Below are 12,261 nucleotides of genomic sequence, written 5' to 3' on the forward strand. Positions count from 1 at the left end.
TAATTGAATCAAACTAATTTTATATAAAAATATTATTTTTAAATTTCGTGTCAAGTAAAAATCTGACAAATAAATTGAACGGAAACAACAATATACTAATAATGATGAAAATGATGATGTTTGCTGCTGATGTTGATGTTGATTATGTCATTTCTATTAAATTTCCAGGTCGGTGTGGGTGATTAATTGTTTCCTAGAAATTACCTAAGTCTACATCAAGTCTTATTTAAATGTATTATTTATTGTAACTTTATTGAAAAGTCCATTAAAGTATGAATCAATTTCCACTATATAATATATATTTGACAACTCTTTGGACAATCAATTCAAGTATCCCATTCCCAATTTCACAACACCAAAAAAAAATATATATGTCTCCTGAAGAAATGTCTAACATGAAATCAGTCATTTCAACTGTTGCATCTATTGCTGCTACAACTATGCTTGTTCGTAGCATAGCCAATGATTTTATCCCAAAGGAATTTCGAAGCTACATCTTAGAAAGTTTTCATGATATTTTTCGTTGTTTTTCTTCACAATTCACTATCCTCATCCATCAATTCCAGGGTCCGTCTCCAAACCTAGTGTTTGAGGCAGTTGAAGTGTATTTAGGAACGATAATGAACTCTTCTACTAAGAGTATTCGATTAGGAAAGACGGAGAATGATAAAAGTCTAGTTATTACCATGGATAAAGACGAAGAAATCGTGGATGTTTTTGAGGATGTTAAAGTAATATGGAAGATGGAGTGTAAACGTATCGAGTCAGGGAGCCAGAATGATGAAATAAAGGATATGATAGCTGCATTGTGTTCTGAACTTAGATGTTATGAATTGAGTTTCCATAAGAAGCACAAGGAAAAAGTGTTGAAATCGTATTTACCTTACATTATGGAGAGATCAAAAACAGCGAAAGAAGAATCTAGGGCTATTAAATTGTATTCTAATTACAGGAATTGGGGTTCTGATGGGATGAATATTGAACATCCTATGACATTTGATACTCTTGCTATGGATGAAGAGATTAAAACTGCGTTAATTGATGATTTGGAAACTTTTATTAAAGGGAAAGACTACTATAACAGGATTGGGAAAACATGGAAACGAGGCTACTTGCTTTATGGTCCTCCAGGAACTGGTAAATCGAGTTTGATTGCTTCTATGGCCAATCATTTGAACTATGACATATACGATTTGGATCTTACAGAGGTTCGTAGCAATTCAAATTTGAGATCATTGTTGCTTGGCATGTCTGGACGTTCAATTCTTGTGATCGAGGATATTGATTGTAGTATCAATCTAGAAAACAGAGAAAAAAAGGAAGAGAAAGAGAATAAGCACAATAGAGTAAGTTACATATAGTTCAATTTTTTAGTCCATATTACATTTTTTATGTTACCTAAGCTTATATGGTTTAATTTCTATTTTCACAAGGTGACTCTGTCGGGGATACTTAATTTTCTTGATGGGATATGGTCGTGCTGTGGAGAAGAACGGATAATTGTGGTCACGACTAACCATATTGATAAACTAGATGCAGCATTGTTGAGGCCAGGACGAATGGACATGCACATCCACATGTCATACTGTAGATTATCGGCGTTTAAACAATTGGTTTTCAATTACTTAGGTATTCGTGAGCACCAAATGTTTGATCAGATAGGAGAGATGCTAGAAGAAGTGGAGGTTACACCGGCAGATGTTGCAGGGGAACTGTTAAAAAGTAAGAATCCAACTATATCCCTTCGAGGACTATTGGAATTTCTTGAAAATAAAATTGTAGAACAAAAGATGTTGAAAACGCGAAATGAACTAGCAGAGGAAACACCAAAAGATGTAACGAAACATGAATCTATACGTGACTCTTCCCAGGATCTTACTCACATTGTTGATCTCGAGACGAAGACGCACACCTAGTTTTTACTCTCTTTTTTGCTTTCTTCTTCTTGTTTTCTTGAAGGTTAAATAGATTTTGAGGTGTTTTCTTACAGCTAGGAAGTACTTTGAGCTCTATGTACTTTTTTTTTTCAAAAAAAAATAATCTGTTCAATTATATCTTTTGCACATTTTAGATATAAAAGACATTACTACATATACATTAAAAAACAATTTGATTTATCTATACTATCTAATGTTTCATCGAAGGGATATCAATTGACTCATCTTAGATAATGATAACTCTGTCCTGTATAATCAGAAGCATACACCTTTCTCTTCCCAATGACACATCTGCCTAGAAATTGTTGAGCATTAGGCATGCTTAGGGTGCACAGTTGGGACGCTTGGGGTGTAAGCCTAAGAAAATTAAGCCCCATCCATGAGCCTAAGGGCGTTTTGCTTGCAAGTGCCACGAACATTTGATTAGGAAGAATGCTCTCACAAGCTGTAGAAAGAGACCATGTTCGATACTCACCTTGACAGACAATCAGTCAGTTTGAAGGGCGAGTCCTGAAAAAATCTTTTAAAACATTGGTATATACAGATAGATACAATCGAATTGAAATCATATCTCATGATCAAATTTTAGCTGGAGAGAGCTAAAAGTATTATTAGTACGTAAGTGATGGTGAAAATAATAAGTAATAAAATTAGTTGAAGTGCATTAAATATTTCATGACCCTTCAATTATTGCAAATTCTAAGCCATTCCAAGTTTGTGGTTAATATTTTTAACTGTGCTATTTTTACCACCACAATAATTTATTTTTTTAAAAAAACACAAGTCAATTGCTACAATCACTTCATTATTAATTGTTTTTTTTTTAAAAAAAAGAAATATTTTGTGGTTATATATGAAACTGTTGGAGAAATAATAGCTCCACCATATTTTTCTCAACTTTTTTTCACTATAAAAAAGGCTATTTCATTGTATTCAAAACAGGACACACAAAAAGAAAAGGAGCAATAAAATAAAAGAAGAAAAAAACCCAACAAATTGTGTGAATAAAACACACAAAAAAAAGAAAATACCAATTAAAATGGCAAAGGCTATTTTGCTCCTCTCTGCTCTTTGCATTGTGGCCCTTGCCAATTTTGCACATTGCCACCCTGAAGTTTTTGATGTTGAAGGCAAGGTCTACTGTGATACGTGCCGTGTCCAATTCGAGACAAAACTTAGCGATAATCTTGAAGGTACGAAATTTTTCTAGTAGTCGATGTTACATCTGATCTGTTGTTTTCAACTTGAACTAAATATAAATATATTTACATTCATTGTCACAAAGGAATATCTAATAGGGTAATGTTCAATACCAATGGAACATAAACATCTAATTAGGTCAATATTTGTGTATACAATCAATTACTAGTCATTGGATAGGCTACATGTATTCATTTCGCTTTATGCAGACTCATTTCATCAAGATTCGTAAGATTCATCATATCGATCATACTATTTTAATATTAATCAACTCATTTTCTTGAAATTAGGATCGTTTATGTATATTATGTATAGAAGGTCAAATTTCCATCATTTGTAAAAGTCATTTAATGCATCTATGAATTTTTATTTAAAATCCATCGATCAAAAACAACCTGACTTATGACCTCTTGCATAGCATTATCATAGCAGAAAAAATAATAATTGATCATGTAACTCACTTTCTATCGAATAGAATTAAGAGCGCTTTTCGTTTTGTTTCAATAGGCGCAACCGTGAAGTTGCAGTGCAGGAACATCAGCACAGAGGCTGAGACATTCTCAGTGGAGGGTGTGACAGACAAGGACGGAAAGTACAAGTTGACCGTTGAAGGAGACCACCAGGACGATATTTGCGAGGTGACAGTTGTCAAAAGCCCAAGGGAGGACTGCAAAGAGAGTGTGTCAGGTTATGAAAAGGCAAGAATTGAGTGTAGTAACAATGTTGGCATTCACAATGCTGTGAGATATGCCAATCCACTTTTCTTCATGAAGGCTGAGTCTGTTCAAGGATGCAAAGAAGTTCTTGAAGAGTTGGGTTTATTCCCCCTTGAATTCTAAAGTCTTTAAATGCTTTTTAAGTGAAAGAAATAAATAGCTTATGCTTGCCCTTTCTTGATGATGGGAAATAATAAAAATGAACAATGAGGAAAGATGGATTTTCTCATGTATATGTACTCACATGAAATGAAAAATTCCATGTAATGTTTTAATGAGAAGATCTTGATCATATTTTAAGAAATTTGGTTCTCCTCTTGGTATTTGGACATGTTATAATTTTATGATTTTAATTTTTTGATAACTATGATGTCCTGGTCAGCTTGCGCATATTTCATTAATATTTATAATTATGATGTCCTGATCAGCTTGATTCTCATGGAAGGAGAAGTTCCACGTATTGTTTCATGAGAAGATCTTGATCATATTTTAAGATATCAGGTCCTCACATGTTATATTTTATTTTTATTTTTTTTATTTTAATTATGTTGTTCAAATTAGCTTGCACTCATCTTTTCTTGATGAGTTGGGTTTATTGACACTTAAATTCTAAAAATTGATAAATGTGTTAAGTGGGGAAAAAAAGTTATAATTTTTGTCCTTTTTGTTGAGTGGGAAATAATAATGAGGAATGAGGAAGGATGGATTTTCTATATGCACTCTCATGGAATGAAAAGTTCCATGTATTTGTTGAATGAGAAGATCATCTTGATCGTATATTAAGAAACTTTATTCTTCTTATTGGTGTTTGATTATATTACAATTTTTATTATATATGATTATAATATTTGAATCAGTTTACTCGTATTTTGATTACGCTGCAAGAAAGTTCTTAATGAATTGAGTTTATTTTCACTTCACTTTTAAAATTGATTATGTTTTAAGTGGAATTTTTAAATAGTTTTTCCCCTTTTCTTTTGATGATAAATAATGAAGATTATTAGAAGGATTTTCTTATGTATATGTACTCTATAGAATGATAAGTTTCATATATTTGTTGAATGAGAAGATCTTGATCATATTTTAAGAAACTTGGTTATCTTCTTGGTGTTTGGACTTGTTACATTTTTTTATATTTTTTTAAAAATAAAATTATGATATTTAAGCCAGTTTGAGCGTATCTCAATTAAAGTTTTGATGAGTTGGGTTGTTTCACATTTGAATTCTAAAATTGATAAATGTTTTTAAGTGAAAAAAAAGAAGTTAATAGCTTTTCACTTTTTGGTGAGGGGAAATAATAAATAAACAATGAGGAATGATAGAAAATTTGCATGTATTGTTTAATGAGAAGATCTTAATCATATTTTAAGAAATTATTGGTGTTTGTAGTTTTAGAATTTTTTTTAATTAATTATTCATCATGAGTTCATATTAGATGGATTTTCTCATATGTGTAATCAGTCAAGAAAAATTTTGCCACAACTAAATTATGAAATAAATGAAAAAAAGGTTTAATTCATATACACTTAATCTGAAAGTTAGATTGAAACATGAAATTTGAGTTAAGGTCTGACTTCAGCAATTTAATAAATTAACTAAAATATGAAAATTGAATTCAAATATGAAATCTAACTCAAGTTCTAATAACCGAATATAGCTTAATTTTCTTTGCGTATAATTTCAGAAATCTCCTTTCATGTTTTGCTCTATAACACTCATCTTCCGTGTGGTTTAAGATATTTCATCTACCTTTTTTATTTTAATATTTTTTATAACCATTCTTTAGACCTATTAAAAATAAATATAAATTAGTTACTATTTGATAAGTTTGTCCTTTTTTTTGTCCTTCGGGATGACTCAGCTGGTTTGGAGGGTCGACCCAGGATTGATCCCCTCTCAAGGCCTTCCAAGTCGAGCCTGTCGCATCGGGCTTGCCTAGCGCGGTTTACATCTTTTATATGATTTGCAGGCTATTACACAGTGAGGAATCTACCTAGTGCGCACAAAGTGCTCACCCCGAAGGACAGAAACTGTGGCAGAGGTTGTAGCGGCTGTGGATTCTCCTGGGTTTCAAAAAAAAAGTTTATCTTTTTTTATACTAATTTCTTCATATTAATGCACATTATAAAAAATAACTTATTTAATAAATATTTTAAAAATTAATCAACATAAAATATTATTATTGGACAGAATCTTTTGTTTTTTGACAACAAAATAATAATAATAATAATAATAATAATAATAATAATAATATAAAAAAGAGAATTTCAATCGAACCCTATTAAGCACAAGTTTTTAGTGAGAGAAACAGTGCTTCTGAAACTCTCAATCCATTTTTCTACTTTCTCTCTCTAGAAAAAAGTGCGTTTTAGCGTAAAATTTCTGCAAACAAGAAAAATTCATCGATTCAATTTCAATGGCCAATAGCAATCTTCCTCGAAGAATTATCAAGGTGAATTTTTCCTCTTTTTTTCGATCCATCATTTTTTTTAATGTAGAAATTTCGATTTTAGAGACCCATTTTGTGTTTGATCACTAGGGTTTTGATCTACTGTACTTCGATTCAGTTTGATTTTGATTTTGAGTTCGATTTAGTTTGAATTTTGATGATTTTTGTTGTTTTTTTGGTGTGATTTTACAGGAAACGCAACGTCTTCTAAGTGAACCTGGTAAATATATATATATATATATATATATATCTGTGGAAGCCAAGTATTAGTTTTTTTAAAAAAATTATTTATTAGAAGTGAAATTATTGAGTATTGGAATGAGATGCCCTCAGTTTGAGCTGAATGAATGTAGAATATAGAGGATTTGTGTAGATGAACTCGACTAGTTAGGGATTTAGTTGTTGTCAGTGGTGGAGCTAGGAATTCAAATGAGGGGGTTCAATTAAAAAGTTCTTATGCTGGGGATTCAACAACTTTTATATATGCTTAAGAAAACGATCATTTTGCCTTGTTTAAGTAGTATAATTAAACCCTCTTGCACCCATTTGCCTCCTATCCCGGTTGTTGTTGTTGTTTGATAAATCATGTCAAAAAGTTCTTGGCTTTATCTCCAAATAATTTATGTTTAAAAGGTGCTACAACAAAGTTATCAGTTTGAAGCATTAAGGTCATTTTTTTAAAAAAACTACAGGAGCCTTTTCTCTCCTTTCCATTGATCCAAGATGCAATTTTGAGCTCTTTGAAGCATTTAAGTTATCTTCATTACCAACATGAAACTATTTCCTAAGTTGCTTGGACAATGGTGCGGATATCCGACGCGGATGCGATTCGACATAGTTTAAATTTTAAGATTCGGGGTTATCGATTCAGGTATGGATACGAGTGCGGATCAATATCAGCAGTTCATCCAACGATAAACAACATCCGAATTATAGAGCTACGACACAGTCAAACCCGAGCGATTGGATTCAGCTAAAAAATGCAAAGTGATAAAATAGAGCTATTAAGATATTCAAAATCTTGAAAGATCTTCTTGATGGTCTTCCCCAACACCCCAACTTCTTCTTTCAAGCTCTCTGGTTCTTCCTCTCAAAAAAGAAAAAGAAAGTCAGCTAAAAAATGCAAAGTGATAAAATAGAGCTATTAAGATATTCAAAATCTTGAAAGATCTTCTTGATGGTCTTCCCCAACACCCCAACTTCTTCTTTCAAGCTCTCTGGTTCTTCCTCTCAAAAAAGAAAAAGAAAGTCAGCTAAAAAATGCAAAGTGATAAAATAGAGCTATTAAGATATTCAAAATCTTGAAAGATCTTCTTGATGGTCTTCCCAACACCGCAACTTCTTCTTTCAAGCTCTCTGGTTCTTCCTCTCAAAAAAGAAAAAAGAAATTCATTCTAGGCAGGCCTTCAACCAACTCTCCTTACAGATCGTTGCTACTGTCTACCAGAAGTCAGAATCTATTTTATCTTCTATTTTGAGAAATCAAAATCTCAATTTGGAAGTTATGCCATTTCCCATGTCTTAAATCAATTTTATCTTCTAGTTTGAGAAATCAAAATCTCAATTTTCCCCAAATTTGCCATGGACTCTGATCAAAGTATCCAATGTGGGTTGACCAAATCCCACACGTATCCCGCACCTGCACCCGTGTCGACCAGCAAAAATCAAGAGTCTGCTCAACTTAGCCTATTTCTCCTCTCCGTTCACCCAAGGTGAATTTTTGTGTTTTCTTCCTGAATTTCAGAGTATAGTAGACTTGATTTGGTTTGTTTATTTCGGTATGAGCAAATGTTTATGCTCCTTGAAGCTTATTGCGAGTTTGTTCATTGGATTGTGGTTTTGGTTGATTCACGACCTATCTTGCTAAGAGAGTTTCAATTTTTTTTTGTGTGGTTCAACTTTGATTGCAGCGCCAGGAATAAGTGCTTCTCCCTCAGAAGAAAATATGCGATATTTTAACGTCATGATTCTTGGTCCAACACAGTCTCCCTATGAAGGTAATTTGCTCAATCAATTATGCTAAGAAAATAGAAAAAAATAGTTATGCTAAGTAAATGAAAGTCCATGTTGCTATTGTGCTTCACATTGAGTTAATTGTGTCCTTTCTCTTGAATTGGTTCTTCACTTGTACATAGTTCTTGGTAAGATTTTTCGCTAGTTTTCTTTTCCTGTTTCACGCTCCAACTTTCATTTGCCTACCTGGTCCATCTTTTGTAGTCTTTGGGATCTGAGTTATATCTCGCTTTGCAAATCTTGTTGTGGATCAGTTTGATTTTAAAAAAGATAAATGGAACACGAAATCAACTGGTGTCCTGACTAATTAATCCTGATAAAGTTGAAATGAATTGACTAGCTGACTGCAATACCAGTAGGATGCGGGGTTGCATTGGTCATTTAATATAGTAGTTAAGTTGTTAAAGATGTCCCAATAGGGATGGCAATGGGGCGGGAACGGGGTGGGTTTAGAGCTATGCGGGGTGGGGCGGGCTTAGAGTTATGCAGGGACGGGCTGGGCGGGTTGACGTAATTATTATCAAAATTAATGCAGGGCGGGTTGCGGGTTTAAGGTATCAAATAAGAATCCGAAGAAAATTAAATCTTTGTAATTAGTAAAAATCAAAGATATAAACTTTTTATATTAAACTTTGACTTTAATTTTTAATTTTTTTAATTTTTTTTTTAACTAGACAACTGTTAATTAGAGTTAATTAGCGATTAAGAAACAGTTGTTGAAATGTTAACTAGAAACAATTAATTAGTTGTTGAGATGTTAATTAGCGAAAAATGAAAAAAAATTACGAATTTTATTTTTCATATTAAACTCAATTAAAAAAGAAAACAACATATGCGGGGCGGGTTGAAAATGAAAAAATTGTTATGCGGGGCGGGGCAGTTTAAAAAATTTGCAGGTTGGGCTCAACCCGCTCCGCCCCATTGCCATCCCTATGTCCCAACTCATAGTTTCAGTATCATTGTGTGCATGTTTGTTATGTATATCTGAACGTATTTCTGACTACAGCATAGTGGAAAAGCTAGCTGTCCTTTACAATTTTTTTGATTATGATTCTAGTCAAATGTGTTATGACAATGAATGGCATTTAGATGAAAGACATCTATCATTGGCCTTCCAGTGTTGGCTTTGATATGCATTTGTGTTACTTTCTTTTCTTTTAGTTCAACTGGTTTACCCTTATTGCTTGACCATACATGATATGTTATTATACTTTGAATGGCATATATCTTTTCTACCCTGTGTAGTTTTTTTCTGCTGTATCTTCTTTGCTTAATTCCACTGCTTCCTGCTTTTGTGTAGGAGGTGTTTTTAAACTGGAACTCTTTTTGCCTGAAGAGTACCCAATGGCTGCACCAAAGGTATTTGAACCCATTAATGAATGTTTTGGCAACTTTCAACAGATGCTCAGAATTATATTTCTTGCGTTTGTATGGAGTGGAATTTTTTTATATTGTGCAGGGGGTTCAGAATAGATGAACTACTTGATTTGACTTATTTGTCCAGAAGCATGAACTGATCTCCTTCTCAGATCATGTATCAGCTCATCTTTGTTGTTGATTGTGATACTCTCTTCTTGGAGTTTCCATCTCTAATTCGGCTATGAGACAGTCTAGAAGTTTTTGCTTGAAAGTTATTGCCTGTTGTCTTTATGTCTAGACTTGTGATTTAGTGTTTAAAATTTCCTGATATACCTCTTTACATTGGCATATTAACTTCTAAAACTTTTTTACTTATATTCTTTTTCCATCTCAATTATCACACATTATGTACTAATATGTAACTGTTCAATTTTGATGTGTAATGCATGGATATTAAAGCTGATGACGATAACATAAGTTTGTCACAAGACTGCTCTTCTATAGCTGATGATGATAACATAAGTTTGGCATAAGTTAAGACTGCTCTCCTCTATGTACTGGTTGTTTGCTCCTCTCTTTTCCCCCCCTTCCAGTGATTTGCACAATGGGTGGGTTGTATTACCTAGAATTTGACTAACTAGAAGTTTGTCTAAATGAAATTATGAGTTCTGGCAAATGTTAAGTTTAGGAAAATAAGTACGAACAAGTAAACATAATTCTTAAGTGCCGTTGTGAAATTTATTCCTAAAAATTTAATCTCACTTCTACACAAGTTAGTACTGCACAAATTGACATAGATCACCAAAATCCCAGAAATTGTTCATGACCTTAATAATAGGTCTACTCCTATTACTCGTGTTCTTTCTTTCAGAAGCTTACAGCGGAACACCCATCAATTTATCTAGTTTGTTTTCTTGAGTAGTTCAGGATGCTGCTTAGATTTTTCTCTCGGAATAGATTGGCTGTCTATTATTAACTGTTGAAGGAAATTTGCCTGGTCACAGTGGTGATTAGAACAGTTGTAGCTAGTGTTACTCTTACCTGAAATTTTTCTTTTGTTGCTGAGGCACATTTTAGTGTGGGGGTTCCCCCCCTATAAATCCTGTTCGTGATGAATATGGTAATTCAGGCTAGTTTTTCTGGAGCAACATTTTGTGTATCAGTGGGTTTAAACTCCTAAGATGATAGTATATCATGAACTCTGCAGATACTTTTTCAGTTTGGCTCATATTATCTTATAAGCATCTCTTGAATTTGCTTTTGTGGTAACTGAGTTACAATCATGCCACATTTTTAAACCTCATACACAACCTTTTCTTCTAGCTTGGTGGACAAGATGCCTCAGGCCTTGAGATGCTATGATGCCCTATGTTGCTTGCCCACAAATGTTTGGGGATTCATAGCCAAAAGTAATGCAGGATTTCATGTAGGTACAAAGACACTAAAGCTGCAAAAGTAATGCCTGCTTTCGAAGTGGCATCTAAATGTGAAGCTTCCTTGACCTCGTTGTTCATGGTCTTTGCATGAGGCTTGCCCCTTTCTAAATGATCATGGGATTGTACCTATATGCAGCATGTAGGGTTGATCACATATTGGTTTTAGAGATTATATGCTCGTTTGTGTTCTTGCAGTATGAATTAAAACGTGAGTTAAGTTTGTGCTATTTTTGTTGCTGCTGTTAATTCAGTCATTGATCAAGTTGCATACCATTAACAGGTTCGATTCCTCACCAAAATCTACCATCCGAACATTGATAAGGTTTGTTCTGTTATTCGATTCTGTTATGCATAAGTTCTAAGCCACAAGCTGCCTTGCTTATGTTGACCATTATTATGAAGCTTGGAAGGATATGCCTTGATATTCTTAAGGACAAGTGGAGTCCTGCTCTTCAGATTCGTACTGTTCTTTTGAGGTATTAAATATCTCTTATGTTCTTCGATAATCTTTTTCACATATTTCTGGAGCACTGTTCCTGAGGATCTAATGAATTTAAAAAACATCATCACCAAATTTTGGCTGTAAGATGGTAGACGGTAACAGTATGGGTGCTCCTTTTTCAGCATTCAAGCACTTTTGAGTGCTCCAAATCCAGATGATCCACTCTCCGAGAACATTGCAAAACACTGGAAGTCAAATGAGGCTGAGGCTGTTGAAACGGGTAATTTTCCTTTTAAGGTCTTTCCATTATGTACCAGTGCAAAGCGAACATTGAAGGCACTCGGAGTCGATACATAGTTTACATTGCCGATTAGTCCTTGATTCAGTTTCCTTTCTTCAACCTTGCAGCTAAAGAATGGACGCGTCTTTATGCAAGTGGTGCCTGAAGACCATAGTTAAGTGATTTTCAAACGATAAAAAAAAACCTGTGGAATGTTATTGATCCACTGTCTAATCCGAATGGGACTTGGGAGAACTGAAGCTGAACGCTTCGAATTACCCATCTAGAATTGTTTCCCTGTCCTTGAAATTGTACAATTGAACAATGCACCTTTTTCCAAGTTGAATTGGTCTTTACTTCTAGACCAGAAACGGTTCTAAAGAATCATCTCACAGAACACTGAATTGGAGGAGAACATTTCCTCGTGAA

At 33.7% G+C, this 12,261-nt stretch overlaps 3 protein-coding genes across 3 annotated transcripts; all 3 read left to right on the forward strand.

Annotated features, from left to right (window-relative positions):
• The first annotated feature begins 336 nt into the window (after nucleotides 1-336).
• On the forward strand, nucleotides 337-2,052 carry LOC129876335 (AAA-ATPase At3g50940-like). The gene is made up of 2 exons (XM_055951744.1): nucleotides 337-1,346; nucleotides 1,434-2,052. Exons 1-2 carry the CDS (start codon nucleotides 372-374, stop codon nucleotides 1,914-1,916), a joined length of 1,458 nt encoding a protein of 485 aa, XP_055807719.1. The 5' UTR covers nucleotides 337-371; the 3' UTR covers nucleotides 1,917-2,052.
• A 793-nt stretch (nucleotides 2,053-2,845) lies between these two features.
• LOC129876286 (anther-specific protein LAT52) lies at nucleotides 2,846-4,157 on the forward strand. Its single transcript, XM_055951672.1, has 2 exons — nucleotides 2,846-3,130; nucleotides 3,645-4,157. The coding sequence occupies exons 1-2, from the start codon at nucleotides 2,977-2,979 to the stop codon at nucleotides 3,974-3,976; spliced, it is 486 nt and encodes a 161-aa protein (XP_055807647.1). The 5' UTR covers nucleotides 2,846-2,976; the 3' UTR covers nucleotides 3,977-4,157.
• A 1,976-nt stretch (nucleotides 4,158-6,133) lies between these two features.
• On the forward strand, nucleotides 6,134-12,261 carry LOC129876280 (ubiquitin-conjugating enzyme E2 36). Its single transcript, XM_055951666.1, has 8 exons — nucleotides 6,134-6,305; nucleotides 6,495-6,522; nucleotides 8,213-8,299; nucleotides 9,616-9,674; nucleotides 11,391-11,432; nucleotides 11,513-11,586; nucleotides 11,735-11,832; nucleotides 11,961-12,261. Exons 1-8 carry the CDS (start codon nucleotides 6,270-6,272, stop codon nucleotides 11,996-11,998), a joined length of 462 nt encoding a protein of 153 aa, XP_055807641.1. The 5' UTR covers nucleotides 6,134-6,269; the 3' UTR covers nucleotides 11,999-12,261.

This window comes from Solanum dulcamara, chromosome 12, assembly GCF_947179165.1.
Source record: "Solanum dulcamara chromosome 12, daSolDulc1.2, whole genome shotgun sequence".
Classification (NCBI taxonomy): Eukaryota; Viridiplantae; Streptophyta; class Magnoliopsida; order Solanales; family Solanaceae; genus Solanum; species Solanum dulcamara.

What these genes read in the sequence shown, in the direction of transcription:
- LOC129876335 (XM_055951744.1), top strand. Translation starts at nt 372, where the DNA reads ATGTCTCCTGAAGAAATGTCTAACATGAAATCAGTCATTTCAACTGTT. An exon ending in AAGAGAATAAGCACAATAGA is followed by an intron (nt 1,347 to 1,433) that starts GTAAGTTACATA and finishes TATTTTCACAAG; the next exon opens with GTGACTCTGTCGGGGATACT.
- LOC129876286 (XM_055951672.1), top strand. Translation starts at nt 2,977, where the DNA reads ATGGCAAAGGCTATTTTGCTCCTCTCTGCTCTTTGCATTGTGGCCCTT. An exon ending in ACTTAGCGATAATCTTGAAG is followed by an intron (nt 3,131 to 3,644) that starts GTACGAAATTTT and finishes TTGTTTCAATAG; the next exon opens with GCGCAACCGTGAAGTTGCAG.
- LOC129876280 (XM_055951666.1), top strand. Translation starts at nt 6,270, where the DNA reads ATGGCCAATAGCAATCTTCCTCGAAGAATTATCAAG. An exon ending in ACGTCTTCTAAGTGAACCTG is followed by an intron (nt 6,523 to 8,212) that starts GTAAATATATAT and finishes CTTTGATTGCAG; the next exon opens with CGCCAGGAATAAGTGCTTCT. An exon ending in GGCTGAGGCTGTTGAAACGG is followed by an intron (nt 11,833 to 11,960) that starts GTAATTTTCCTT and finishes TCAACCTTGCAG; the next exon opens with CTAAAGAATGGACGCGTCTT.